General features: G+C 41.2%; 1 protein-coding gene across 4 annotated transcripts in view; it reads right to left on the minus strand.

Moving 5' to 3' along the window:
• The window catches only part of Samd12 (sterile alpha motif domain containing 12), a 400,448-nt gene that overhangs the window by 345,841 nt on the left and 39,825 nt on the right, over positions 1-14,782 (minus strand). For all 4 annotated transcript variants that reach the window (XM_048457237.3, XM_048457236.3, XM_085678977.2 and 1 more), the window contains exon 2: positions 6,980-7,158. In XM_048457237.3, coding sequence (XP_048313194.1) covers positions 6,980-7,158 — 179 coding nt within the window. The remainder of the gene's footprint in view (positions 1-6,979; positions 7,159-14,782) is intronic.

A 14,782-nucleotide genomic window follows, 5' to 3' on the forward strand; every position in this document is an offset into this window, starting at 1 on the left:
GAATGGATCTCCAGAGTTTTAGGCTAGAAAAAAGAATATTTTTTTGTGGTGTATGAGCAGCCACCTCCAGAACTCAAATGCTATCCTCTTAGGCCCATCTGAGCTGTATCAGATCTGCCAATGGAGAGATGACTGGACCCTCTGCTCCACCCACTATTGGATGCTCCATCTCTCTAAGATACCCACTCTTCATTTGGAAATCTCAAGACACTCCATGCAGTCCTAGTTCACCAGAGGAGTATCACTAGCCAAGGCTCCACGAATGTGTTGTAAACTGCTTTGCCAGCATGAGTTTCACACTTGGAAGAACCCCTTTTAAGGTAGGCTGTGTTCATGCCAAACCTCAAGGTCTGCAGAAACCCTAGGGACCCTCTACTTCGCAGTTCTCAACCTGTATGTAAGATGAACAGATACACTTTTTTCCTACTTTTTAATTTATTTCTTTTCTCTTTTTAATTTTTTTAAAAAAGAAAACAAACTATCTTTTTCCATTATACATACCAATCCAAATTCCCTCTCCATTCCCCACACATACCCACCCCACCCCTACCCATTCTTCAGAGAGGGTAAGGCACATTGCTTTGGGGGAAGGTCCTAGGCCATCCCTACTATGTCTAGTCTGAGCAAGGTATCAGAGTCTCCTCTTTGTTGACTCTACCATGACTCAGGGGCTGAAATGTACCATATTATGGGAATGTTTTCAGGGCTTAACACATTAGTAATAAATACATTTCAGAGTGCAAGTTTACTGTGGTTTCCTGCTCAGATCTGTCCAGACACCCAATGGAATGGTGACGCTGGGACCTGGGGACTCATACAGCATGAAGGCATTCTTGTTCTGACCCTGGGACAATTCATTAAGCACGTACTCACTATGTGTCACACGCATTACATCCTGCCCTATCACTGGTGACATTACACTGGGCTGGCAGCTTTATGTGGAGACACTCTTGCTCCCTGAGCCAAGATGTACAGACAGCCAAGGATGACATCATCCCATCCCCCAAACTGCCACCAACCTTCTCAGAGGCCGCCGAACAATGTAACATGATCAAGGTTAAGTGTGCCCCGTGCTCCATCCTCTTAACTCGAGTCAAAGTTCCTTCAGCCTTCTGTTTGATCCTGCATTAATGACTCCTGTTCACTGTTACAAACCTCTCCCAGTTGCCCTGCAGTCCCTTCTCATCTCCCCGCCTGTGGCTTACCCACACCACCGGGCTTTCTTCTTCTCTTGCCTCTAGCACCAAGTTCCAGGCCAGCTCCTTTAAGTCTGTGCCAAAGGAATACAAACTGAATCTAATATTAGCCTAATGAGAAAAGGCGATCTGCTGCCAAAGATTCACATAATGTATGCCAGCGCCAAGTGAGGCAATTTTTCGCTGTTTCAGAGGCTGGCATTGTTTCCCCCTTATATACTACAACAATCAAGATCTGCTGGGCTTCTCTCCGAGGAGTAAAGAATACATGTAGCGTTTTTAACCTCTTCTGGTGCCTGGTTGGCTAGAGTCTAAGCGCAACAGACTGGATCTTTCCTTTCAAATAAATAGATCATTTGTTCATTTAATGTTTAGGCAATAAAAAGCCCTGAATTTGGAGCTATCAGATGGAGATTTCAGCTCCTTCTCCCTGCAGTTATTAAACAAAAACTACATTTTGGTGAGCCACTTAAATGACCAGGTCTTTGAACTGTGAAACAGAAAGGCTGATTTTATCAATATAAGCATGAGGCAGAGTTGTAAATGAGAATGACAGTAAATAAATAAATAAATAAATAAATAAATAAAAAGCCTCACTCCTGGGATTAGCATTATTGGCAGGAAAAGAAAGATTCTGAACTTCATAAAATTTGTATTAAAGAAATCTAAGAATATACCAGGTGGTGTTCTCATTAAGCACCCAGAAAATGAATTCTAGAAATCAGGACTATGTAATTCCCCAGTTTGTTTATGCCTCTTGTGATAACACAGACCAGAATCCCAGGGTAAGGCACAGCCAGGATTCTGCCTGCCTTGGGTTGATGCTACTTCATAATTATTTTTTAAAATACAGTATTTATTTATTTTTGAGAGAGAGGGTTTATCTGTGTACCCTGTGTGGCCCTGGCTGTCTCAGAATTCATTCTGTTGACTAGGCTGGTCTTGAACTCAGAAATCCACCTACTGCTGCTTCTCAATGATGCCAGAGTTTCAACCATCAGAGTATTCATGGTATACATGAAGGAATGCTACTTCCATAAGAGACTTCTGCTTATTTTGACAAACATTGTTGCTAAGTGAAACATGCATCCACCTAGGCCCAAGGACAAGGTTCAGAGAGAATGTCCACTTTTGTCAGTTTTTCGACTCACTCATATACCCAGAGAGCTCCACGGATTCCCCCAGATTAGAGCCAGCCACTACAGAAGGACTTTCTGCCGTGATACCCATCACCTGCAACCCACTCGTCACATGACAGAGCCTGCAGACACAGGCTGCGATCACAAACTTGAAACTTGGCTGTTGTGAACAAAACAAATAGAGCTCTTTTCACTCTATTCAAATCTTTAAAATTTTCAAAGTCACAGGTTCCTAGTAGCTACTTTCAATAATCCTGTTGAAAATAAACTAATGCCCTTCACTCAAGCCCCATACACCTGGCCCTAAATAATTTATCCACCCCTGAATTCCACCATACAAATACAACTCTCTGATACTTATGCTGAACACACCTGGGTATCTCAACTGCCACATCTGTACCATGACACTCACTTAGTCTTCAACACGAAGCACATCATCCAGCCTCGCTGCTGTGTGCTTGAATCTTCCTATATGTTACAGCGCAGGTCAAGTTCTACCTGGGCTCAATGAGCTACCCTCCCTAACAGTCTTATACCAAATTCTTTGGGAGTAAAAGGCCAACTTATCTCAGCTCTGGGCCTGACAGCAGAATTCCCAACCCACAGGGTTGTTTCCTTGGAAACGTCACCAACTTGCAGAAACCATCACTTGCCCATAGGCTACATGACTAGAATGGCAGAGAAGATTGCTGAGAAAGAGGCTGCACCTTGGCTGTGTCACAGAGCCGCCCTCGTCAAAACTCTTGGTTGTAGCAATGGTTCCTCCGAAGAACTTCTGGGCCTCCCCGCGATACAGGAATGCTGTGCACAGCCTATCTCTTGCCTTGCACTCTTCCCAACAAAGTTAAAGCATTATTTCTGGATCTTGAATTTGGAACTGCAGCTGATGGGGTGCTATGTACGCTCTCGGCAAAGATTCCTAGGGACCCAAGGGAATCCTGAGACTTCACATTGATAAATATCTTTTCAAGAGATACATTTCAGTTGTGTTCAGTTCTGTGATCTGAAATGAAGTCTTCCCATCAATAAGTTATCAGACACAGTAGGGCACTCTGTTGGTTTCTCTTTGCTTTATAAGAGCTGGAGGCAACATGTTACTGCTGACTGCTGGCTTAGGTGGTGGTTTGGGTAAGGCCAAGTTTAAAATTTAAGATGATGAATCCCAGCCAGTTCGAGGCACAAAACTCATAGCATCCATTGGGGATCCAAGATATGATGACGACAGGACTGGTGTCACAGCCTAACAGTGTCAACTCAACATGGCAGAGCCTAACGGAACAGCAGGGAGCTGCAGCATGGAGACATGCATGGCAGAACTAGACGTGTCAAACAGGTCAAAATTCAATAATCAGCATGGCCAGTTGTAATGCTACCGTAACAGCTGGTCAGAGCTTTGGATCCCCAGGTGGACAGAGATGTGAAAGGAGTATCTCATCAGAAACTGTCTACAACCCAAGACACAAGAAGGCAAAGACCCAGTCACTCACTTTTTCAACAAATAAAAATTAAAAAAAAAGTTATCAACAGGCAACAGAAACTTTATTCCTTTGGTCAACAACTTACCTGCAGGAATAGAAGCCACACAAGGAAATCCATCAGTCTAAAAGGGAGAACACTAATAAACAGGAAAAACCAGGATGAAACTATAGCCAGTGTGCTATGAAACAGGTGTTTCAAATGTTTTCATATGATAAATAGTATTGGGCTGATCACTACTTTGTAGCCACCTTTGCATATCTTATTATGTCCTTGGGACACATTCCTAGAAGGAGATTCATTGACCTGAAAGTAATACCCCCTTGAAAATGTTAGGAACTAATATTAAACTATCCTCCAGAAAAAGAAATGTGTTCCGTTGCACTGCTGAGTGGCTGAGCAGAGGCTCAACTACCTACATAAGAGAAAAGAAGATGGCCCACGGTCTGCTGGCACTCTACAAACAGCAGAAGAGAAAATGGAAGCATGTCTATATGTGCAAAAAGTAAGTCTGAACTGCTCGTGGGGAAGACTTCAAGTTGTGATGCCACTGGACCTTCTGTCATCACCTTAGGCCACTGTCACTTCATCTCCCCAGCAACCATCTTCATTCGCAAGCCCTCTACGAAGAGATGGACACATTCTTGGGCATTTGAAATTAAATTGTGAAATTCTGTCCATGACTTATTGAAGTTTCTACTCTGTTTACCCTTAAACATGTAAATGCAAACCACCCTGAAATCTTGCTTCTGGGTTTTATTGTTGGTAGATGATTTGGACATAGTCCAAACATAGTTTCTAACTGTGCTCTATTGTTTTGAAAAGGTTTGCACTAGTTCCTCAGTTTTAAGAGAACTATGCTTTCAGCAAAGCACTTACAAAGGGCTCTGCAGAGTCAGAGGGCTACTTTTCAGAACTGTAGAAATTTTTTGCAGAAGCAGAAAGTCACATATTCAACATTAATTCAGAAGCAATCAAACCACATACTACCTGAATCGATTTTCTGTAAATATTTTTAAAGAGCAGAGTATAATCTGGAAATATTCAATTACATTTGAATTAAAATAAAACAAAATATCAAGAATTAGTTTTCTTTTTTTCCCCAGTTGGATTCATAATATTATAGACATCCTTTAACTCAGACAAGCTCTGTTTATCTTTGAAGTAAAGTAAGACTGTGAAGATATTTTTTTCCTGGATCTTCTGGATACCTGTATAGCACCAGAGATTGATGATGTTTAGATGCCATGATAAAGCTCACTTTTCACCAGCTCTGCTCAGAAGCCAAACGTAGACCATCCACCAATTTCCTTTAAGGGGCTATTTCTCTCCGTAGAAATATCCAGGGCAAAGTGCTTGCAATAGCTTTCTCACCAATCACTCACTCCTTCATCACACTCAGAGAGACATAGGAGTAACGCCATCAACTTTTAATTATCCAGTCAAAGAGAGGAAGCAATAATGGTCATTATTCGCAACTGTAGATAAAGCATAAACAAAACTGCATTTTAACACAGAACATGATTTTCAGGAAAGGCGAGAGGACCACAGAATGAGAGTTAGACGGCCTTCTTACTTGCGATTGTCCTTGGGTTCTTATGTTTGTTTTCTAAGGTTTGCACACACTGACTCCCTCAACAAACATCAGTGGAAATTCTCAGGTAGGGAGTCCACAGAGAGAGGAACCAGTGCCTATGAAGATTAATTCTCTCAGTTTCCAAGGAGAAAGTTAAAGTGAACATCTTCGACAAATGGCATGGATATCCTCACTGAGTTCACACAAACATCCATACAGTGGCTTTTCCCCCTTTATTTGAAAGTAGATTCTCTTCTCATATACTATATCCTGATTATAGTTTCCTCTCCCTCTACTCCTCCCAGTTCCTCCCCACCTCCCTTCCCATCCAGATTCACTCACTTTCTATCTCTCATTAGAAAAGAGCAGGCTTCATGAGACTAATAATAAAATATAACAAAACAAAACACAATAAAACCAAAACCATCATATCAAAGTAGGACAAGAAAAACCAAAAGAAAGAAAAGAGTCCAAGAGAAGGCACAAGAATCTCATCCACACACTCAGGACTCCCACCAAAACACTAAACTGGACGCCATAATATTATACACAGAGGCCCTAGTGCAGACCTGTGCAGATGCTGTGTACACTGCCTCAGTCTCTGTGAGTTCATATGAACGCTGCTTATACTGATTTAGAGAAACTTGTTTTCTTGGTGTCCTTCATTCCCTTTGGGTCTTACACTCTTTCTGCCTCCTCTTCTGCTGGGTTCCCTAATATCTGAGGGAAGGGCCTTGATGGAAACAACCCATTTAAGGCTGAGTGCACCAAGGTCTCTGTCTGTTTGTCTGTCTCTCCCTCTGTCTCTGTCTCTGTCTCTCTCTCTCTGTATATGTGTGTGTGTGTGTGTGTGTGTGTGTAATACCTGGTTTTGGGTCTTTATATTTGCACACTTTAAAGAATGAGAAAGCCTTTATAAGAGACTGTACTCACCAAAAATCTCAATGGCACTCAGAACCCCACTCTTTGGTATATACTTTTCACACATGCTTTCATCAGTTGTATGGTACCTACATTTTAGGCCAAACACTAAAAAGTCAAAATAGAACAGTTGTGTCTTTCATTAACTAAGGTTTACTATCGTGTGGCTCATAGAAAGATTAAAGACACAAGATTAAAGATATAAGCCCCTGCACTGATTCCCTTTAAATTTGCCATACACATACATATTTTACAAAAGTCTGTTATTATAATTAGCAGATTTTTGTCAGCAAAAGCTCCTAAAGGCACAAAATCAGTTACTCAGCTCATCTCATCTTAATGGGGGAAACAGATTTTAAAATTCCTTTACAGAGGGAGGCTATGAAACCTAAAGTTACATAACTTGTGCAAAAAGAAAGAAGATTTAAAAATCTATTCTTGTATGGTCCAGAGCCTTCTACTATAGGACAGCTACATGTCTTTCGATTTCACCCAAGGGAACTTGGTCAACATTGTCATTTTCTATCACTCACCAGCAAGACACAGCACTGAAATTACCAGATACATCAGCGATTGACAAAAGCATCCTCAGCCCTTCTCTCTGTGGCTGGACCACAGTTTAGCAAGGGCACAGCTTCAGACCTCGAGTGTTTCATTGACAAGCGGCTCACCTTTGTTGTCTCAGCTTCTCCCTGCAGTCTCTTGGGGGTTCCTTTTTGGTCAGACACCTTCTGGAAATTTTTGTTTTTAATGGACTGAGATTCTACACCTTCACCTTCAATCTGCAGCTTAATTCCTTCAGCATGGGCAGGGTGATCAATACCCCTCGGAGTCAAACCACAGTGGAGAGCTAGGAGAGACGAATACACAGATCTCAGAAAACAAATCATACAAAGAAAGTGTCTGTGACAGAAAATATTTCATCAGGCCTAAGTGGGAAGAAGCAAGGTTTCTGTGAGTTGAGAGGTGGTTTAATGACTGCGGGAAATAGCATAGGTGAGGAAAGAATATGGCATTGTGGGATATCTTGAGCTTGGAAGTGAAAATCCAAATCCCTCAATTCCAAAGACTTTTGCTTTGAGGGCATTGCTAATGCCTGTATTACAGATGGAGTACTGGATCAGGTAATGTCATTACTGTCTTCCACTTAGCTATTTCAACCCTGCAGTCTAGTTTATTGCTCTGCCTTCATCTAGAACTTGCTCATATCGTGCACCCTACTGAAATCCTCTACTTATAAAACATCCATCCACTCAACCTACCCTCTTAAATTCATTCTGCCTATATTTGGTGGGCATGTGTACACACTGTAGTTGTGGTAGACTCTTCCAAATAAATAACACAAGTGGAACATTCTAAGAACTATGCCGACAAATGAGCTCACAATTTTTAAAAGTCATCAGTGCTACAAAAAATAAAAAATGATGAAGGTAGGGGCCTTAGACTACTCAAGCCCAGTAGCTTCAATTTTTCATCTTAGTCTCAGTATCTTCTAAAATGACTATCTTTACCAATGAAATCTGAGGCTCATATTTTTATACATTTATTTGAAAAATATAGATAAACTCCTATGTACCCAATTTTATCTAAGAAATAGTAATGAGTGTTATGAAAATCATATAATCCCCTAGGCAAACTCCCACAAACCACCACTTTTGCTCTTGGGTCTGTATACTTGCATGTGTGCCCATAACATCCAAGTGCATGTGTTTTAGGATGTGTAATAATAAAGTATTTCAGATCTCTGTGTTCCAGAACAATAAGATTTAAATTCTCATCCACATCACCAGCTCTTTGATCTCAGATAGGTCGAAGTCAAATAATAAATCTCCCTTTTATCTCTGCTAAGATATTAATTCACTGACAATCACCCATATTCCATCATTGTGAGATTCCCCCTTTTCATTCTTCCTCTTTGGTCACCTTTTCCATTCTTCACCCCTGAATTTTCACTAGTCTTTCTATCCAGGCTGTGGTTCCCACTTTTCTTACTGAGTTTTGAAGAATGTTTATAACCTCATGGAGACTCTGTGATTTCTCTTTGGGGCATGCCGGCTGTGGGGTACCGGGCGGGACAGATACCCCAACAAGCCGGCCCTCACACTACATATGGCGCCCAGATGTGGATAACTGAATCCACAGAAAGCTTGGGAAGGAATAGAGTAAATCATGTTTTCTTGGTAGCAGCAATTTCTCGGGTCTGCTCTGCTTGCTAGAGGCAAGCAAGTGCTCTCATCTAAGAGAGACTTCCTGACTCAGCTTTAGCTGTAAAACTTTGCAGCTCCTTTAAGAGGTCCTGCCACAAAACACTTAAACAGTGTTGATAAAAAGCTGAAGGCATGCTTTTCTGTTTTCAGCCATAGCAGGAAAAAAGCTGCGCTGTTTTAAAAAGCCGGCTTTCTGGGCCGTCCTGCCAGGGCAAACTCTGACTCAGGCAGGCAGGCCGGCTGACTGAGTGTGGTCTGTGAGCAGAATGCTGAAGCTTGCTTGCTGGCAGGGACCTTGAAACGCCACAAAATTGTGGCAGTAAAAATGGCTGCAGAAGTACCCCTGCCATGAGACTGGAAAGCTAAGGAATGGGCTGGATCCAGTCGTCAAAGCCATGGTTTTAGACTCGTGGTCAGAAAAAGAGAGATATATAGTAAAGAGAGATTCAAAGACGAAAAAAACCTCTAAATGGTTTACAGTGTGTTTAAATGTATGCAGGCTAAAAGTTAAGTTCTTAAAGTAAAAAAAAAAAAGAAAGAGAGAAGAGAGTAGTTGGGTATGGTGGCACACACCTTTAATCCCAACACTTGGAAAGCAGAGGTACATTGACCTCTGTGACTTTAAGGTGTGGTAGCACACACCTTTAATCCCAATGCCTGGGAGGCAGAGACAAACAGATCTCTATGAGTTCAAGGTGTTGAAGCACATACCTTTAATCCTTGCACTGGGGAGGCAGAGACAGAGCTCTGTGAGTTCAAGGACAGCTTGGTCTACAGAGTTATTCCAGGACAAAGATATACAGAGAACCTGTCTCAAAAAGTAAAAGTAAAAATAAAAGAAATAGAGGTTAAAGTAAAGCCACATAAAGATGGAAAATATACAGAGAATTTTGATACTGTATGCTATTATGCTCTCTTTGAATTGTTTGAATGTTGAAGAAGGAGCAACAGCTACTAAAAGACTTTTGTTTATAAATGTTGCTGAACTAACCCCAGATAGGTATTTTGAAAATACCTTGGCTTCAAAACTGAAGTCAAAAGGTATGTTAATTTGGAGAAGAGATTGTGCTATTGTTTCCACAGAAAATGAGAGGTTGTGGATTTATTCTGAATTAAGAAAAATCAGGTTCAATCAAGGAAGACCACCTGAGAAATCTCCAGTAGGAACAGATGGCCTGGATACAGAGTTCTACATCCAGAACTGATTCAGGATTGCTGCCTGTGGTGATCAAGAGTCACAGGATACTCCAGTCAGGACTTGATGATAATTTTCTTTAGTTCCCTATAAGATTATCAATGCCCCCAACCAGCAGGAAGTAGCCTGAAATACTATGCCCACATTCCCAACAAATGGACTATGGGTATTTTCCTGTTTAAAAAAAAGAGGGAAATTATGTGGGAGAATTATCTGTATTCTGTCAATCATATTTTAATAAAACACTGATTGGCCAGGCAGGCAGTATAGGCAGGAAAGCCAGACAGGAAGTAGAGGTGGAGCAAAGAGACTGGGAATATTCTGGGAAGCAGGAAGCTCCCTCCGCCATTCCTGCCCAGATCACCGAAGAGGCAACATGTGAGCTGTCACACTGAGAAAGGTACTGAGCCGTGTGGCTAACATAGATAATGATAATGGATTAATATAAGTTATAAGGACTAATAAGAAGCCTGACCTAATGGGCCAATCAGTTTATAATCTTATGCAGTCCTGTGTGTAATTTTCTTTGGGGCTTGCGGGCTGTGGGGTACCCAACGGGACAGAAACCCCAACAAGTCAGCCCTCATGTTACAGGAGAATATTTCCCAAGAGAAGGGAGGTCAGACATTTTCTTCCTATTCTCCACTTTCTTACTACCAGCTACCATTGACTCCCATAGCCTTTGATACAGAAAATACGCAATCAGAACATGCCCAACACTGAACTTCAGTTTTCTTTTTTTCAATTGCATTTTATTTTATTTTAATTGATTTTTATTGAGCTCAACACTTTTCTCTGATCGCCTCCCTGCCTCTCCCCTCTCCTTCAACCCTCTCCAAAGGTCCCCATGCTCCCAATTTACTCAGGAGATCTTTTCTTTTTCTACTTTTTACTTCCCATGTAGATTAGATCTATGTAAGTCTCTTAGGGCCCTCATCGTTGTCTGGGTTCTCTGGGATTGTGATTTGTGGGCTGGTTTTCTTTGCTTTGTGTTTAAAAACCTCTTATGAGTGAGTACAACTCAAATATCTGTACCTCTTACTTTGCTTAAAATGTTCTCCATTATTCTCCTAACTCCTACTCAGTCTTTAAGTTTTGCCTTTAATGTGAATTCTCTATGCACCTTTTTCTAAAACTTTTTCACCCCTGCACCTGTGACCTTCCCCTGGCATACCGGGTACCTTGGCGAATAAATACCCAATAATCTAAACCATCTGACTGAAAGGAAGATCATAGGCATGCAATTTCCTGCCATTTTATACAGATATTATTAGTGGATTTCTCTTCCCCTAGTTCTTTATCTTCCCTAAAAGCAATGAACAGTCCCATCACAAATGTAAGCACTCAGGAAGTATCTGTTCATGTGCCCCCCCCAGGCTTTGTTCTGAACCTCAAATGATATTCACGAAAAACTCTGCCAGACATAATTATATTCATTTTTCAGATAAGGGAAATGAGGCTCAAAAGGGTTATGGTCACAAAAAGTCACACAGGTGTCTGCAGAAGGTCACAGAGATCAAGGATCATTTGGAATGCACATGATTTTAAGTTAGAGCTGAGCACATCCAAAGTAGATTAAATAGAAAGGAAACTTGTAAGCTTTTATAATGGAAAGTTTTGTCTAAGTACAAGTCCCAAGCTAGCTGAGTTTGCGGCTCAAGAGGCCTCTACAGGACCTTGCGCTCCCTCTCTGTCTCTCCATGTTGCTATTGGTAGCATCACCTTTATCCTACACATAGAGACCCTTGAGCTACATGCTTCAGATATTAATCTTGAATAAGAGAGAACTTAGGCATTGTTCTTTCCCCAAAATCATCTTCTAAACTTTAATCCTTTCCTACTGGCTGAAAGGGAATAACATGTTCATTGTTCAACTGAAACCCTTGATGTGACCACAGTTAACCTGAGCCAACTGATATTCAACTCCACTCAGTTTCCCCACACTCACTGCTGCTACTCAGTAGAGTCAGGATAGAATGAAGACTGGAGAAGAAACTACAACGTTCAAATTACAGCGATAGAACGAGAACCTGGAAGAGTATGAAACTAATTACTGTTAATATCAATCAGTTTTTACATCTCCAAAGACTAGCCTACTTAAAATGAATATTCAATTACATATCCTAAAATTGTGATTATACCAAAAAGGTGTGCTTCTGTAGGGAGATACTAGATTCACATGGGATGGAATTAGACATCAATGAGGGAGAGAAAAATGCCCAGCTTTGATCCTTCTCTTCCAACATGATTCCCTGTTGCTTTCTGCATTGAAATTCAGGGTGTGGGAATATCACTGAACTGCTATTAAGCTTCCATTGCCTCATATTTTCTCACTCTATCACCTCCCGCCAAATGAGGCTCCCATACTCTCTTCATCTAGTCTCATGGGTCCCTTCCTCAGAAAGAAGTTTTATTCTATCTGTGCACTAATCTAAATTTTCACCTTCCTCTTGAGAGGCAGGTGCACATGAAGGGAAGATGATCTTAACATCATGGTAGATACATACACACTTGTGGTGAAGATTTCCCATGCCAATTGTTTCTAACAACGAGGTTCTTCCTAACACACATTTTGGATTTGGACTCTAATTTTGAAATGTTCAATGCTAATACATTAAATAAAAGTCATAGCCCGGAGAGGGCCATCGGAAGGGTGAATTTGCTTCGGGCCTGCAGCAGGGGCCCTGCGAGGAAGAGCTCGGGCTTTCCCCGACCCCATAGACTCCCAGGTCACCCTGCAGTGCTGGCTCCACCCTGCTAAGCTCTCCTGCCAGCCATCCCAGCTTCCATCCAGAGGGCCATCGGAGGGGTGAGTTTGCTTAGGACCTTCCGCAGGGGCCCTGCGAGGAGGAGCTCAGGATTTCCCCGACCCCATAGACTCCCAGGTCACCCTGCAGTGCTGGCTCCACCCTGCTAAGCTCTCCCGCCTGCCATCCCAGCTTCCATCCAGGTACAAATTCCTATATTTTCCCTTCCCACTGGGGCCATAAAATTTCCCCAGATCAGCTGCCTTGCTAGCTGGGCCTGTGCTGTAGGCGCATCCCGGAAAGAGAGAGTGTCTGTGCTTCAATAGCCTGCCTGAGGAAAGGTAGGTATTCTATCAGTGAATTCCCTGCCCAACAAGGGAACCTGACCCACTACAAGAAGTTCCAATAGAGAGCATTTGAAGGAAGAGATGGGCAGATGCCAAGGCAAGACCTCATCCAACAATCTGAAAAACAACATGAAAACACCAGATCCCAACGACCCTACAATAGAAGGACTTGAACACTCTAACCCAGAAGAAGTGGAAAAAAATGCCATTATGAAAGCAATAGAGTCCCTTAAACAGGATATGAATAACTCTCTTAAAGAATTGGATGAGAAGTATAACAAAAAGTTTGAAGAAATGAGTATAGAAATGGATGAGAAATATAACAAAAAGTTTGAAGAAATAAGTAAATCCGTGAATGATACACTGGGAAACCAAGAAAAAAACAATCAAACAGGTAAAGGAAACAGTCCAAGAATTGAAAACTGAAATGGAGGCAATGAAGAAAACACAAACCGAGAACCGGCTGGATATGGAAAACCTAGGTAAACGAATGGAGACTACAGAATCAAGCATAACCAATAGAATACAAGAGATAGACGAACGAATCTCAGATTCTGAAGATACCATAGAGAAAATAAATGCTCTGGTCAAAGAAAATGGCAAATCCAACAAATTCTCTTCACAGTCACAGATTCAGGAAATCTGGACACAATAAAACACCAAATCTAAGAATAATAGGGATTGAAGAAGGAGAAGAACTGCAGATCAAAGGCCCAGAAAATATATTCAACAAAATTATAGAAGAAAACTTTCCCAATCTAAAGAACGATATTCCTATGAAGGTTCAAGAAGCATACAGAACACCGAATAGACTGGATCAAAAAAAAAATCCCCTCACCATATAATAATCAAAACACAAAACATACATATTAAAGAAAGAATATTAAAAGCTGCAAAGGAAAAAGGTCAAGTGACTTATAAAGGTAAACCTATGAGGCTTACACCAGACTTCTCTATGGAAATCATGAAAGTCAGAAGATCCTGGATAGAGGTACTGCAGAAACGAAGAGACCATGGATGCAAACCCAGACTATTATACCCAGCCAAGCTATCATTCACTATCAACAGAGAAAACAAAACATTCCAGGATAAAAATAAATTTAAACAATTCGTAGCCACAAATCCAGCCTTACAGAAAGTAATAGAAGGAAAATCACAACCCAAGGAATCCAACATTGCCATCACTGCCTACAATAACCCAGACATCTAGCGACCCTTCACAACCACAACTCAAAGAAGACAAACACACAAACTCTACTACATACACACACACACACACACACACACACACACACACACACAAAGTAATAACCCTAATCAACAACCACTGGTCATTAATATCACTTAATATTAATGGACTCAACTCACCTATAAAAAGGCACAGACTAAGAGATTGGATACGAAAACAGGATCCAACATTCTGCTGTTTACAAGAAACACACCTCAAACACAAAGATAGGCATCTACTCAGAGTAAAGGGTTGGGAAAAGGTTTTCCAAGCAAACGGACCTAAGAAACAAGCTGGTGTGGCCATTCTAATATCTAACAATATTGACTTCAAACTAAAATCAATCAGAAGAGATGGAGATGGACATTTCATACTCATAACAGGAACAATTCATCAGCAGGAAGTCTCAATCCTGAATATCTATGCCCCTAATATAAAAGCACCCACTTATGTAAAAGAAAAACTTTTAGAACTCAAGGCAGTCATCAAACCACACACACTAATAGTAGGAGACTTCAACACACCTCTCTCACCAAAGGTGTGGAAGTTGAACAGTCAACTACTGAATCATCCCTGGGTCAAGGAAGAAATAAAGAAAGAAATTAAAGTCTTCCTTGAATTTAATGAAAATAAAGACACAACATACTCAAACCTATGGGACACAATGAAAGCAGTGCTAAGAGGAAAGTTCATAGCACTAAGTGCCCATTTAAAGAAAACGGAGAAAGCACATATTGGAGTCTTAACAGC

The sequence above is a fragment of the Myodes glareolus genome, chromosome 19, assembly GCF_982192425.1.
Source record: "Myodes glareolus chromosome 19, mMyoGla1.1, whole genome shotgun sequence".
Taxonomy (NCBI): Eukaryota; Metazoa; Chordata; class Mammalia; order Rodentia; family Cricetidae; genus Myodes; species Myodes glareolus.